The sequence below is a fragment of the Oryctolagus cuniculus genome, chromosome 2 (genome assembly GCF_051225735.1).
Source record: "Oryctolagus cuniculus isolate XC-2025 breed Fujian yellow rabbit chromosome 2, ASM5122573v1, whole genome shotgun sequence".
Lineage (NCBI taxonomy): Eukaryota > Metazoa > Chordata > Mammalia > Lagomorpha > Leporidae > Oryctolagus > Oryctolagus cuniculus.
Genome location: NC_142868.1, coordinates 171,202,377 through 171,217,775, shown reverse-complemented (window position 1 = coordinate 171,217,775; position 15,399 = coordinate 171,202,377). Strand labels below are relative to the sequence as shown.

At 43.3% G+C, this 15,399-nt stretch overlaps 1 protein-coding gene across 4 annotated transcripts in view; it reads left to right on the top strand.

Moving 5' to 3' along the window:
• Positions 1–7,898, top strand: part of VIT (vitrin) — a 118,990-nt gene extending 111,092 nt beyond the window's left edge. For all 4 annotated transcript variants that reach the window (XM_008254544.5, XM_008254543.5, XM_008254546.5 and 1 more), the window contains one exon: positions 7,285–7,898. In XM_008254544.5, coding sequence (XP_008252766.3) covers positions 7,285–7,463 — 179 coding nt within the window. In that variant the 3' untranslated portion in view covers positions 7,464–7,898. The remainder of the gene's footprint in view (positions 1–7,284) is intronic.
• The last annotated feature ends 7,501 nt before the right edge of the window (positions 7,899–15,399 follow it).

Here is a 15,399-nt window from a genome sequence, read left to right as displayed (position 1 = left end):
CCTAGCAACATTCAACACTATTGGTTAGCTGTTTGTGGGGAGCAACTCGGACTAGACTAAGTTACTAGAATTAAGATTTATCCTATGTATCTGCTCTCCCACAATATGGCGCTGGGAGAGGAGTAAACAACTTCTACACAGGTGCCTCCAATTCGACCAATAACCTGCAGGAGCTGATCCTGCTCCTGATTGGAGGAGAGCAGCGTACTCGGCATGTGGGTAGCAGAGTTGGGATTGGTGGAAGAGGACTATAAAGGAGGAGAGAGACAACATGCACCAGGAACATCTAAGGGGAACATCTATCTGAAGGAACACCTGAGCAGCCCCCGAGAGAGCGGGCTGGCGGTGTGCCGCTCCCCCGCGGAAGTGGGGAAAGTGGCAGGGGGGCCCGCCCCTCCATGGAGGTGGAGGGATGGCAGCCAACCTGGGAAGAACCAGCAGCAAACCCGGGAAGGGCCGAGAAGACAAAAGAACAGCGCAGGGTCCTGTGTCGTTCCTCCGCGAAGAGGGGGAGCGACAGCTGTTCCTGATTTTTTTTTTTTTTAATATTTACTTATTTGAAAGGCAGAGTTACATAGAGGCAGATGGAGAGAGAGAGAGAGAGAAAGAGGGAGGGAGTTTTTCAAGATGGTAGAATGGTAAGGGAGCTCACTGCTCTAATCTAGGGAAAGATAGTTAAAAAGAAAATGGAGAGTACAATTTCAGGGAAGAGTTATGGAGAAAATGGCAGAAGATACTCCATACAAATTAGAGGGACACTGGACCTACATGGAGGGTGTGAACATGCACAGCTTGGACCCCAGCAACTGAGAGCCTCAGCACCATCTTTGGAGAGTGAGGGGAAATCAGACTACAGCAGCCCAAGTCATTGGTGATAAAGCTGCGGGAAGAGCCTGTGCAAGTCTGGCTTGGAGCCCTATGGGGAACAGAGTACCAGCAAACCTAAAGGGAATAAAAGGGGGGGGGCACATTTCTTTCTCCCCGACCACCAGCACCCATGCTCTGTAACTAGTCAAGAGCGGGCAGACGCTATTTTGAACATACGTAACAGCTGCGCCAGCTCGTGTCCATGCACCCAGCAACCAGCCAAGGGGAGATACCTGAGTCTGGCTGTGAAATTGACAGTAAAGTAGAAAGAAAATATTCTAAAATGTGCATGAGAAAAACACCAGATTACTTTCAGAGGATCTCTAATTAGACTCACTGTGGACTTGTCATCAGAAACCCTACAAGCTAAGAGAGAATGGTGAGATATATTCCAAGTCTTAAGAGAAAAAAATTGTCAATCCAGAATACTATATGCTGCAAAGCTCTCATTTATGAATGAAGGTGAAATAAAGATTTTCCATGGAAAAACAGAAATTGAAGGATCTGTCACCACTCATCCAGATTTACAAAAGATGCTCAAGGATATGCTATACACAGAAACACAGAAATATGGTCATCACTATAAGAAAAGGCGAAGGCAGAAAATCTCCCAGTAAAAGTACAAAGAAAACCCAAAGTAAATAATAGGAATATTTATGGAAAAATGACAAGGCCAAGTCTTAACTATTAACAGATATCTTGAATGTAAATGGCCCCAACTCTCCAGTTAAAAGGTACAGACTGGCTGAATGGATTAAAAAACAAGACCCATCTATTTGCTGCCTGTAAGAAATATATCTGACCAAGAAGAAATATACAGACTGAAAGTGAAAGGATGGCAAAAGATATTCCATACTAATAGGAACCAAAAAAGAGCTGGGGTAGCCATCCTAATATCAAACAAAACAGACTTTAACATAAAAAGTGTTAAAAGAGACAAAGAAAAGAACTATGCAATGATTAAGGGATCAATTCAACAGGAAGGTGTGACTATAATAAATGTATATGCATTTCATTACAGGGCACCTGGCTATTTAAAATAAATGTTAATGGATCTAAAGGGAGACATAGACTCTAATACAGTAATAATGGAGGACTTTAATACTCCACTTTCAGCAATGGACAGATCAACCAGACAGAAAATCAGGAAAGAAACAACAGAGTTAACTGACACTATGTACCAAATGGATCTAACGGATACCAACAGAACTTTTCATCCTACAGTTACAGAATACACATCCCTCTCCCCAGTGTATAGAACTTTCTCTAGGGTAGACTACATGTTAGGTCATAAAGCAAGTCTCAGAAAATTAAAAAAAAAACATACCATGCATCTTCTCTGATCACAATGAAATGAAGTTGGAAATCAACAACCCAAGAATCTCTAGAACATACGTAAACACATGGAGACTGAACAACATGGTCCTGAATAAACAGTGGGTCACTGAAGAAATCAAAAAAGAGAAATCAAAAAATTTCTGGAAGTGAATGAAGGTAACAATACGACTATCAAAACTATGGGATACAGCAAAAGCAGTGTTAAGAGGAAAGTTTATATAGCAATTGGTGCCAACAGCAAGAAATTAGAAAGGCACCAAATACATGAGCTATCAATTCCTCTCAAGGACCTAGAAAAACAATAGCAAACCAAACCCAAAACTAGTAGGAGAAAAGAAATAATTAAAATTAGAGAATAAATCAACAAAATTGAAACAAAAAATATAAAAGAGATCAGTGAAATAGACAGCTGGTTTTTTGAAAAAAAAATAGATATATCATTGGCCCAACTAATCAAAAAAAAAAGATGGAGAAAATCCAAGTCAATAATATTAGTGATAAAAAGGAAATATTAACAATAGACACCACAGAAATAAAAAGAATCATCAGAAATTACTAAGAGCTATATGCCAAAAAACTGAGAAACCTAGGAGAAATGGACAGATTCCTAGACACATGCAACCTACCAATATTGAGCAATGAAGACGCAGAAAACCTAAACAGACCCATAACCAAGACAGAAATTGAATCAGTAATAAAGACCCTCCCAGCAAAGAAAAACCCAGGACTGAAGGTTTCACGGCTGAATTCTACCAGACATTTAAAGAAGAACTTACTCTAATTCTTCTCAAGCTATTCAAAACAACTCCTTCTATGAATCCAGCATCATCCTGATTCCTCAATCCAAAAAAAAAAGATACAATAGAGAAAGAGAACTACAAACCAATTTCACATAAATACAAAAATCCTCCATAACATACTAGCGAATTGAATCCAACAACACATCAGAAAGCTCATTCACACAGACCAAGTGGGAATTATCCCAGGTATGCAGGGATGATTCAACATTCACAAATCATCCATGTGACACATCACATTAACAAACTGAAGAACAAAAACCATATGATTATCTCAATAGATGCAAGAGAAAGCATTTGATAAAATACAACACCCTTTCATGATGAAAACTTTAAGCAAATTGGGTATGAAAAGAGCATTCCTCAACACAATCAAGGCAATTTATAACAAACCCATGGCCAGTGTCCTGTTGAATGGGGAAAAGTTGGAAGCACTCCCACTGAGATCTAGAACCAGACAAGGATGCCCACTCTCACCATTGCTATTCAACATAGTTCAGGAAGTTTTAGCCAGAGCAATTAGAAAAGAAAAAAGAAATCCAAGGGATATAAATTGGGAAGGAGTCAAACTATCCCTATTTTCAGATGACATGATTCTATATTTAGGGGATCCAAAAGACTCCACTAAGAGACTATTGGAACCCATAGAAGAGTTTGGTAAAGTGGTAGGATATAAAATCAACACACAAAAATCAATAGCCTTTGTATACACAGGCAATGCCACAGCTGATGAAGAACTTCTAAGATCAATCCATTCACAATAGCTATGAAGAAAAAAAAAATCAAATACCTTGGAATAAATTTAACCAAGGAGGTCAAAGACCTCTACAATGAGAATTACAAAACATTAAAGAAGGAAATAGAGGAAGACACAAAATGGAAAAATTTCCATTTTCAAGTATTTGAAGAATCAATATCATCAAAATGTCCATACTACCAAAAGTTATTTTCAGATTCAATGCAATACCAATCAAAGTACCAAAGACATTCTTCTCATATCAAGAAAAAATAATACTGAAATTCATATGGAAACACAAGAGACCCCAATAGCTAAAACAATCTTATACAACAAAAACAAAGCCAGAGGAGTCACAATATCAGATTTAAAGATATACTACAGGGCAATTATAATCAAAACAGACTGATACTGGCACAAAAACAGATGGATAGATCAATGGAACAGAATAGAAATGCAGGAAATCAACCCATGCATCTACAACCAACTTATCTCTGACAAAGGAGCTAAAATCTCTCTCTGAAGAAGGACAGTCTCTTCAACAAATGGTGCTGGGAAAACTGGATCTTCACATACAGAAGTATGAAGCAAGACTCCTATCTTACACCTTGCACAAAGAATCCACTCAAAATGGATTAAATACCTAAATCTATAACCTGATACCATCAAATTATTAGAGAACATTGAGGAAACCCTGTAAGACATTGGCATAGGCAAAGAATTCTTGGAAAAGACCCCAGAGACACAGGCAATCAAAGCTAAAATTGACAAATGGGATTACATCAAATTGAGAAGCTTCTGCACTGCAAAAGAAATGCTCAGCAAAGTGAAGAGGCAACTGACAGAATGGAGAAATTATTTGCAAAGTATGCAACTGAAAAAGGAATAACAAGAATATATAAAGAGATCAAGAAACTCCACAACATGGCCAGTGCTGTGGCTCACTTAGCTAATCCTCTGCCTGTGGCGCTGGTACCCTGGGTTCTAGTCCCTGTTGGGGCGCCAGGTACTAGTCCTGGTTGCTCCTCTTCCAGTCCAGCTCTCTGCTGTGGCCCGGGAGGGCAGTGGAGGATGGCCTGGGTGCTTGGGTCCCTGTACCCACATGGGAGACCGGGAGGAAGTACCTGGCTCCTGGCTTCAGATTGGCACAGCGCTGGCCGTGGTGACCACTGGGGGAGTGAACCAACGGAAGGAAGACCTTTCTCTCTGTCTCTCTCTCACTGTCTATAACTCTCTCTCTCACTGTCTAACTCTGCCTGGCCAAAAAAAAAAAAAAAAAAAAGAAAGAAAGAAAGAAAGAAAGAAACTCCACAACAACAAAACAAATAACACAATTAGGAAATGGGCAAAGGACTTAAACAGGCATTTTTCAAAAGAGGAAATCCAAATGGCCAACAGACACATGAAAAAGTGCTCAGGATCGCTAGCTGTCAGGGAAATGCAAATGAAAACCACAATAAGATTTCACTTCACCCAAATTAGTATGCCTTTCATACAGAAATAGACAAATGCTGGCGAGGATGTGAGGGAAAAGGTACCATAATACACTGTTGGTGGGAATGTAAACTAGTACAGGCACAGGGGAAGACAGTATGGAGATAACTCAGAAATCTGAGTAGACCTACCATATGACCCAGCCATCCCACTCCTGGGAATTTACCCAAGGGAAATGAAATCAGTATATGAAAGAGTTATCTGTAACCTCATGTTTATTCCAACTCAATTCACAACAACTAAGATATGGAATCAATCTTGTCAACTGAAGGCTGGATAAAGAAATTATGGGATATGCACATCATGGAATTCTACACAGTGGTAATAAAAAAATGAAATCTTGTCTTTTGCAAGAAAATGGATGAAACTGGAAAACATCATACTTAGTGAAATAAGCTAGTCCCAAAAGGACAAATACCATACATTCTCTTTGATCTGATACAACTAATAGAGCACCTAGAAAGTAATCTATAGAAGTATAATTGACACTTTGAAACGCAATGATTTTGAACAGCCCTTGTCTCGACTGTTGAGGAAGTTTTTTTCACACTATTTGTTGAACTTCTTACATAGTATAGAGTTAATTGTATTTGTTATAAAGTTAATTGAAAATAGATCTTAGTAAAAAAAATAAGAATGGGAATAGGAGTGGAAGGAGGAAGAGGGGGTAGCAGTGTGGGTGGGAGGGCAAGTACAGTGGGAAGAATTATTATGTTCCTAAAGCTGTATTTATGAAATGCATGAAGTTTTTATTCCTTAAATAAAAGATTTCTGTGAGAGGGAAAGGGGGAGAGGGAGAGGGGAAGGGGGAGAGGGAGAGGGACACTGACTTGTGCTGGTTTACTCCCCAAATGGCCACAACTTCCAGAGCTGGGCGAATCTGAAGCCAGGAGTCAGGAGCCAGGAGCTTCCTCTGTGTTTCCCACACGGGTGCAGGAGTCCAAGCACTTGGGCCATCTTCTATTGCTTTCCCAGGCCATAGCAGAAAGCTGGACTGGAAATGGAGCAGCCAGGATTCGAACAGGCACCCATATGGGACGTGGGCACTGCAGGCGGCAGCTTTACCCACTATGCCACAGAGTCGGCCCCTCTTCCTGATCTTAAAACTCTTTCTCCTTGGGGTTGATGCAGCAGATGCTGGGGTTCTCTCTGAGACTTGAGCCAGGGTTCCTGCACTGGGAAGGAGATTGGATTCCATGGCTTGCAAAGTCACCCTCAAACCTAAAGTTATCATTGGACTTTGATCTTTTGATGCATTTAAGACTCTCTCAGATTGTTTGGCTCTGAACACAAGTAGAACAGGCATACGTTATGTGGTGGTATGATCTGCAGGACACCAAAAGTTTCACTTATTCCAAAATATCTCCTCTTGTGCTCCTCCTGTGCCTGAAACTCTTGCCATTTTTTCCTCCATTTTACCTGCATTTTTTTCTCCCCTTAAATTCCTGAGACAGCAACTACCTTAATTTTGATATTATTGGCACAAATGCTCTAAAGTATTTATTTATTGAATGAAGAAATGACTATATTTAGTCTTTTTAAATTTTTTAAAAAAATTTTAATTTTATTTACTTACTTGAGAGGTAGAGCTACAGAAAGAAGGTGAGACAGAGAGGTCTTCCCTCTGCTGGTTGACTCCCCAAATGGTTGCAACAGCAAGAGCCAGGCCAATCCAAAACCAGGAGTCAGGAGCTTCTTCTTGATCTCCCTTGTGGGTATAGGGACCCAAGCACTTGGGCCATCTTCTGCTGCTTTCCCAGGCCATTAGCAGGGAGCTGGATAAGAAGTGGAGCAGCCACGATATGAACCAGTGCCCATATGGGATGCTGGTGCCCCAAGTGGCGGCTTTACCCACTTTGCCACAGCATCAGCCCCTATATTTAGTCTTAATTCTAGAAACCTAGAGGACTGGGGTGGGGAGAGATTATTTTGTTGTGCTTGACTTTTTCTGATTTTCGATTTGGTGTGCCAGCATAGTAACAGGGAGGCAAGAATTCATTAGCAGTACCTCTTCTTGGGGATATTTGCTTCATCCAATCTTTGTCCTCACAGGAGTGATCACCTATGCAATTGGTGTGGCATGGGCGGCACAGGATGAGCTGGAAGTCATTGCCACTTATCCTGCCAAGGACCACTCCTTCTTTGTGGATGAGTTTGACAACCTCTACAAATTCGTCCCCAGGATCATCCAGAACATTTGTACAGAGTTCAACTCACAGCCTCGGAACTGAATTCAGAGCAGGCAAAGCACCAGCAACTGCTGCTTGACCGACTGACTCTTGGGACAGCCCCCATGGCTTTGGGGGCACACACAGGGCGGTGAGGCTTGGGTAGGCCCTGGGGGAACAGATGCATTGTTACTATTCTTTGCCATCATGGTTTTTCATGCTTCCAAACTTGGAGTTACAAAGATGATCATCAATTTGTAGAATAAGCCAATATAGTGCAACATTTTAAGGGTATTGGGGATTGCATATTTTGACAGTTGTTTTCAAAATACATGTACAGAATAGAGCAGAATAGAGCACAGCACCTATGACAGGCTTAAATAGAGACTTTGTGAGTTTTTTATTTTTCATTAGAAGTCTGTAAATCTCAACACATTTTATTTTTGCCATGACAATGTAGGAGTTGCTTAATTAAATGTTGACAAGGATTCCATGCAATCTTTCTGCCTGTGTCATGTGTCACGTTCACAAGGTTTGTGCCAGGGCCACCCTCTGCTCTGACCCATGGTGACAACATTCCCATAGGGGTGCAGGGGAACTGTGGCTATGGCATGGCTTCTCCTGATTGGCCTCTCTCCCACTATGATTTCAGTCACTGAATTCCTGCAACACACTGCTTTAGCAGCAGTTGGACCCCAAGGAGTGAGTTAATCTTGCTTAAAAATGATGTGTTAGGACTGCTCATTAGAATCACTTGGGAGACTAAAATGCTGGTCCCCAGGCCCTGTCCCAATGTCCCTGAAATCTGACTCAATGACATTGGGGCCTGGACACTGGAATGAGAGCAAGTAACTAGCAAGTTGGCAGAAGACAGCAGTGACTGGCTTGGAGGCTGAATATACTCTGAGGCTAGACCTTCAAGGGAGATGAAGATTTTGAAGGCAGAAGGAAGGGGATACTTTGGAAGAGGCAAAGGAGCAACAAGCAGACCTGTCCCCATTCCAGGCCTCAAATACATGGGGCAAGAGACAAACAGGTTTCAGTTAGGTGGGGCATGAAGGAGAAGGGGCTGGGGCTTCTGAGAGTTTGCAGATGATAAAGGAGCTCTCAAGTCCCAGAGGGAAGAGAGGAGTGCAAATGGAGTTGGGTGGAAGCAGGGTTTGCACAGAGCAGTGTAGAAATCAAGGTCTTGGGATGATGGATGACTTGAAAAGTCTTGGACGTAACCACTGCTTTGTGCAGCCTAAACTGCATCCAATACTGATGAGGTAGAACTAAAATCCTAACAGCAGAAACAAAACCTTACAAACTACGTCAGACCCTAAAATTATGAAGAGGAAACCAGGCCAGAAGATACCTGTGCAGATAGGGGACAGAAGAGAATTCAGTTCTGTCTTCCCATCTGTTGGCTCATTTGACCATTTCTTGTTGAGCTGGGAGTCCCTTTCTTTCTCCCAACTCCAACCAGTTCTGTCCTCTGGGTTCTACAGACTCTGGAGCCAATATCCTAAAGCAACTCTATTTTCCTTTCTGTGGTCTCAACAGAAAAATGTTCTCCATGCCTATTCTTCCTCAAAGTCAACCAACACAAACTGACAAGGGGCACTGAGCTAACTTCTCCAGAGCATATGATGTCTACATTCCATTTGACCTAAATCCCTGCTTCTCAGGAGTGAAGGCCCATGAGTAGACGTTTCTTTGCTAAGGCTTCAAGTTTTGCAACAAAACTCTGCTAAAAATGTCAGGCCAGATTTGCAGGTTTCATATATTTATAATTTTTCTGGGTTCTTTAAATCCCTTCTAACAGGACAAAACTTCCCTAAAGCAGGATTGCCAACAGCAATCCTGGGACCAGCACTGGTTCACAGAAAAATGCTCCTGTGTCCAGAGATTTTCTAGCCTAGAAGAGAAGTTTCCAAATGATGTTATTCACATTCAAAATCCTAAGAGAAATCTTCCCCTTAGATTACCAGCATGTAAATATAGTTAGAAAAATGCTTCAAAACATGAGTTCAATTACTTTGGAGAGAGATATTTTTTCAACTAATGCCTTTGAGAAATTCCATCCAGGGGGAAAACCACAAATAAGTGAATAATTAAAATCCTATAATGACTATCATGGGATTGTGCACAAAGTGAATGACTGGTGATCACAAAGAATCTCTTGAGAAATGAAATTGTCATCATGCCTAAGAGTGTTTTTCATCTGCTAAGCTAAAGGCTTTCCATATATTTACTTGCTCACCCACACCATTTGCTGAGAGGGGTATATTTTTATTCTCATTTTATTGATCACCCAACTGAAGCACAGAGATATCACATAACTCGCTCAAGGTCATAGGGTTGGTGTAAACTTCCTTATACCAACCGAAAATCAGGACCCATAATCTGACCTGGGGGCTTGTACTTAACTGCTTTGTTTCTTATAATAATGACATGCAAAATAACCAAAATGGCTTCACAGGGAGTTCTCCAGTAAGCTTGACAATTAAAAATATTCATACAGAGGTGGACATTAAGAATTTAAGACACCTGCATCCTACATCAGAGTACTTGGTTAGTTTTGTTTGTTTTGTTTTTTAGACAAATAGAGTTAGACAGTGAAAGAGACAGAGAGAAAGGTCTTCCTTCTGTTCGTTCACCCCCCAAATGGCCGCTATGGCCGGTGTGCTGCACTGATCCAAAGCCAGGAGCCAGGTGCTTTCTCCTGGTCTCCCATGCGGGTGCAGGGCCCAAGCACTTGGGCCATCCTCCACTGCCTTCCCGGGCCACAGCAGAGAGCTGGACTGGAAGAGGAGCAACCGAGACTAGAACCCGGCACCCATATGGGATGCTGGCGCCGCAGGCGGAGGATTAACCAAGAGTACTTGGTTTTGATTCCCAGCTCCAGCTCCTGACTTTAGCTTCATGACAGTGCAGATCCTGGAAAGCAGTAGTGATGGCTTAAGTGATCCAGTTCCTGCCACTTGCAGGAGAAACCTAGATTAAGTTCCCAGCTCCTGGCTTTAGCTGTGGTCCAACCCTAGCCATTGTGGGCATCAGGAAAGGGATCCAGCAGACGGGCGCTCTTTGCCTCTCAAATAAACAATTTAAAAAGAATATATACATATAACTCAATGCAGTGTATTCTCAGGGTCTACTAAATGTCCAACGTGAACAGTCTGTTAAATGTCCAGCATAAACTCTACTTTTCCCCAACACGCCCACTGATCCTCAGGTGAGTGATCCTGCCTTCACTTAAAGGGGTTATTTTATCTATAATGCACGTTCTTTGTAAATTTCTGAATACACCCTTCAGGTCTCAGTCAAAATGCTGCCTCCTCTTCAGAGTCTTTCCTGACTTGCTCAGAGCGATTTGGGTTCTCCGGATACAAAAGCACACCTCCATGGACCCTTCTCATTGGAGGACACACCCTGCATACGTCATCAAGGACATGCAATCCAAACAATGCAAAGTTTGAAGTCATCAGATAGTGGCATGCCTAATACAATGGCACTGATAGAATGAGAGGCAAAGACACTTTCAGGAATAGAGAAGCAGGAAAGGCTGACAAGAGAAAGAGAGCATCTAATTCCATCACACTGCACCCTTCTTTCTTTCTAACATCCTTCTGGGGTTCCTCACTGTAGTTAAAGTCACTGCTTTTTCTAGAACCACAGAAATCAAGTTTTTGTGGAGGAGAGATGAATAAACATAACATCTGACTGATCTGAGAGGTGATGGGCACATGCAGGGAGGCTTCCTGGGATAGGTTTTCTGTAACGAGCCCATTGCTACCAGGTGAAGGAAAATGGAAAATGAGTTCCAGTAGAGAGGACAGGAGCAAAGACCAGGAGAACAGGACAGTGCAATGCACAGACATTCTTACAGATTGGAACACGAGGCAAGGGTGTCAGGAAATTATACTATGAGAAAAGTGGGGACTAAGCCATGTGGTCAAGGAACTCAATTTGTAGTAGAATTCTGGAAGGAAACTGGAGTAAATCATGTACTCCAAGGAGACAGAGCATAACCCTAGAAATGGGATGAGGAACAGAAACAACCCTCTCATTCCACCCTCCCCCAGAGTAATCTTCATCTAGAAACTGGTGAACAGCTCTGGAGAAAAGGAGCAGAGAAAAATTTCCCACTCCTTAGGGACTGACCCCATGGTACGCAGGGCCACCCAGCACTCCATGCTGAAATGGCTGGGAAGGCACGAGCTGTCACATTGCTCTTTCTGATCACCTACAAAATTAGCAATTTTGGAAGTTCCTTGGAGAGTCAGGTTGCCTTGAAGGCATGTCTACAAGGTCTCAAGCTTGGAAAAGCAAATCCAAGCTGAAAGAAGGTCTTCCGTCTCTGTAGCCTTCCCTTGTTTTGCTTAGCTTTACTCAAGATAGCCGACAACTGTATCTGTAAGGTTCCCTTCAAACTTCTCTTGGCCTCAGTGACTGCATGATGGTACTTGTTACCTGTTAGCTGCAGGAAAGCTGTTCAGGCTATCAGAGAGACAGAGAAGATGCTTCTGGGCTCTACTCATGTTTCTAGTATGAAGGCCTGAGGAGAAACGTCCTATTTAAATAACCATCCCCATGAAAAACGAAGTTGAAAGACCACAATTTCAAGGCAGGGTTTGCTGCTTTTTTGCTTTTAGCATCTTTTAACTGAAAAATACTGAACTGAACTTTATCCTAGCCATCCCTTTTACACAAATGGGGCCTGTAGGCAGTACGCTTGCCCAAGTAAGCAAATACTATACTTGGCTTGGCAGCCGGGACTTGGCTATAAAAAATACAATTTCTGCTGAATAGCTCCTTTCTGTGACTCCTCCAGCCCCCAGTTGGTTGAGGTGAGCAGAGTGTGTATGCAGGTTAATGGAAAACTGGAATCTGGATTCGCAACAAAGAGCCTTTACATGACTGCTCAGGGCACAGAAGCCCAGAGGCTCCAGAAACCATAGAAATGGTGAAAAGACCAAAGACAAGACCTGAGACCCACTTCATTGTTGTTGGTCTGACATCCCCAAGACATCTGTAAGCCTGGGTCCTGATATCATGGTATTGAATTGTTTCAATTACCTTCACACCCCACAAATTCACCTTGAAATCACAGTGAAAGGGAGTTTCTTTGCAACCTCAGTAGGAGGTTGTGCAGTGTTTTAAAGCCAGAGAGAACAGGGACAAGCTAGATGGTTGCAAACCACTGTGGTAACAACTGTCTAACATGCACCAAGAAAAATAAATGAGCAGATGTTTTCTAAAGGGCAAAGTAGCAGTGTAGTTTGTTTTCCCTAAGAAGACAGCGTTACTGAATGGGGGACAATGGCAGAATGGAAACTGCAGAGGACCTTTCCAGCTGGATGTCCTAAATGCAAGGCCTAGAACACCCACACGCCTGTTTCCACCTTTAGAGGGGGCTTTGTGCTGGTGCCGCCGTTCTATCCTGGACTGTCCGCAGGGACTTCTGGAAGCAAAGGCCTGAGGAAACCTTGGCAGCCTCCGGAGTGGTACATGGCTGGAGGACCCAGCAGAGGCGCTATGGGGTCCAGGTGGTTGTCACCAAAGCAGGAAAGAATCTAAGGGCAGAACACAAAGGCTAGTGGGAAGAAAGGATTTCTAGACAGAGGAAAAGTCCACACCTCAAGACTAGGTGTGGGCAGGCTGGGATTGCAGCTTCTGCAGTGCCTGGCTGGCTATTCATCAGGTTTTTCCAACTGATGGGGGTGTTCTCCACACCATGTTCGGATGGGTCTTTGTGCAGGTGCAGTTGAGACAACATGCTCTAACAGACACTGTATGTTTCACTGCATCTTAACTCTCTTCCCAGGGGTGGGTTTTTACTATTATAATGAGGTAAAGGTAGGTCAGTGTAAAGAGGGCCACTTAAGCTGGGAAAACCGTTTTTGCTTATGTGTCCAGGGTAAGTAGATGGGTTCTGCTTGCTTAATTATTGACAGTAAGGGCCTGTTTCTTGTCAAGAGATAGTTGGGATACTGCTAATGTTTGCCACACAGCTTGTCTAGGCCAATGCGTTCCCTACCTGCCTCACTAAGCCAGTGATCTCTATCCCTGCCTCAGGCAGCAGCCAGAATGTTCTGGGTCTGCAGGCTTGTTCTCCAGAACTGGGCATCCCTCTGAGAACCCTCAAAATACCTGATCCAGCAAAATACCAGTGAGGACAAACCACTACCACTGAGTCATTACTGTTTGTAAAACTTTTCACCAACGGGCTGGAGACTCTTCAAGGAAAACCCAGTCACTGACATCAATTTTGAAATCCCAATGTGCTATAAAATCAATCAGCACTTTGTACTCACTATGGTACTGAACACACATACAAGGTCTGAACTACGTAACTGAATAGACACACAACGCCTGAAGTTGCACACCAGGTAGGAGAGAGCGAGCTGGGCCACGAGCCTGAGTCTCCTGACCCCAGATGCAGGGTTCTCTCTACTGCAGAACAGGCCCACGCCCTCTCTGCTTCAGCTGTCTTTTCACCTGTGAGTCAGCAGCCATTTAACCCACAGCTCTGTTTCCCTTTTCCCCCGACTATCATCTTTTCAGCTCCACACATCGTGTGCCTATATTTCGGTTCTATTTCAATTTTCCGCCCTGGAACATGGAACCCCAAACCTCGGAAGGCTGTGGAGTTCCTTGGAAGTAGTCAGTTGCTGTTTGTCTCCCAGGTCCCTTTTCGGATTTCCTTGATCATCACATGGGGGTTGCTCGCAGGCTCAGATCCCAGCAGTCCTTTCGCCAATAGGTATTAGAGACCGTTCCACACACAGTAACTGGAACAGACAGTGCATACTCCGGACAGCTGAGGCGTGAAAAGGAAGAGTATGAGTCCTAAAATGGGAAATCCTTTTACATTCTTAAAGAAAGGGTATCTGATTGATGAATTGTTTTGAATTTCAAGCAACGGTGAACATTTCCTAAAACTAAATGCTTTAGAAATAAGTTGCTCTGAGAAATTTTCCTGGACCAAACTCTTAATTGAATCTCAGGATCATTTCCCTGGGCACAGCCAGTTCAGGACTGCCAGGCACCCTCCAATCCAGACTCCACAGTAAAAACCTTTCCTGTATCCAGCTTCTTCCAGCTACAGGAAAGTGGCTCTGCCTTGGCTCCCTGGCAACCTTGCATGGCTCAACTGCCATCTGACCCAAGTCTTCCTGGGAAGCCCTGATCTCCCAGGAATATAGCAAAGCAGGCAGTTTGAGAGGTTATCCCAAGACCACTTTCATCCACCTTTCCACATTGTAGGAGGCTTTCACAAAGCACCCTCTTCTCACTGCAATCTGGGACTCAATACTACAGCTGCAGGCTATAAAATGAACCCACTGCTCCTAGAATTGGTCCCCGCCCCAGCCATGATGCCTGTCATGTGGCCCCTTTTGGTTTTGGGGTTGTCCTGTAAACTGACACTAGAAACTGACACTAGGCTGACCTTACTTTGGCTAACTTTTAAGTAATAAACCATCTGGATCCATGTGGGTCCATTGTGTCCTTACCTGCCAAACCTAGGGCAGAGTGGCCGGCCAGCTTAGCCGTGGCAGTGGTCACTCTTTCACGGGCACTGCAGGACCAACGGACAGCAGCTGGTTCCTCAGGTGGCTCTCCACATCAGAGTGCCTTCCAGGAAGCTCTGGAATGCCTCTGATAATGTAAATCCACAACAATGCCAACTCCTACCGCGTCCCCCATTCTGTGAAAGACCTGCCCTAGTGATTAGGGGGCTTTTTCTTACCAAGGACAGAACACCAAAGAATTCTCTCTTATCTATGATGACACTGCCTTCCCCACACTGAGTGGCACCCTAAAAATCCCTGGGCTGGATGGCTTATAGGTTTTGCCTTGGCAGATCAAATAGTGGTGACTACTTGAAGAACCATACTAAGAAAGAATCTGAGGATCCCTAAAGAGATGCTAAAATCAGCTCTCCAAGTCTGTCACTGCAGAGGGATGGGGCAGAGTCAGTCCTTAGTCAGTATTTGCCCCTCTCAATGGTCTG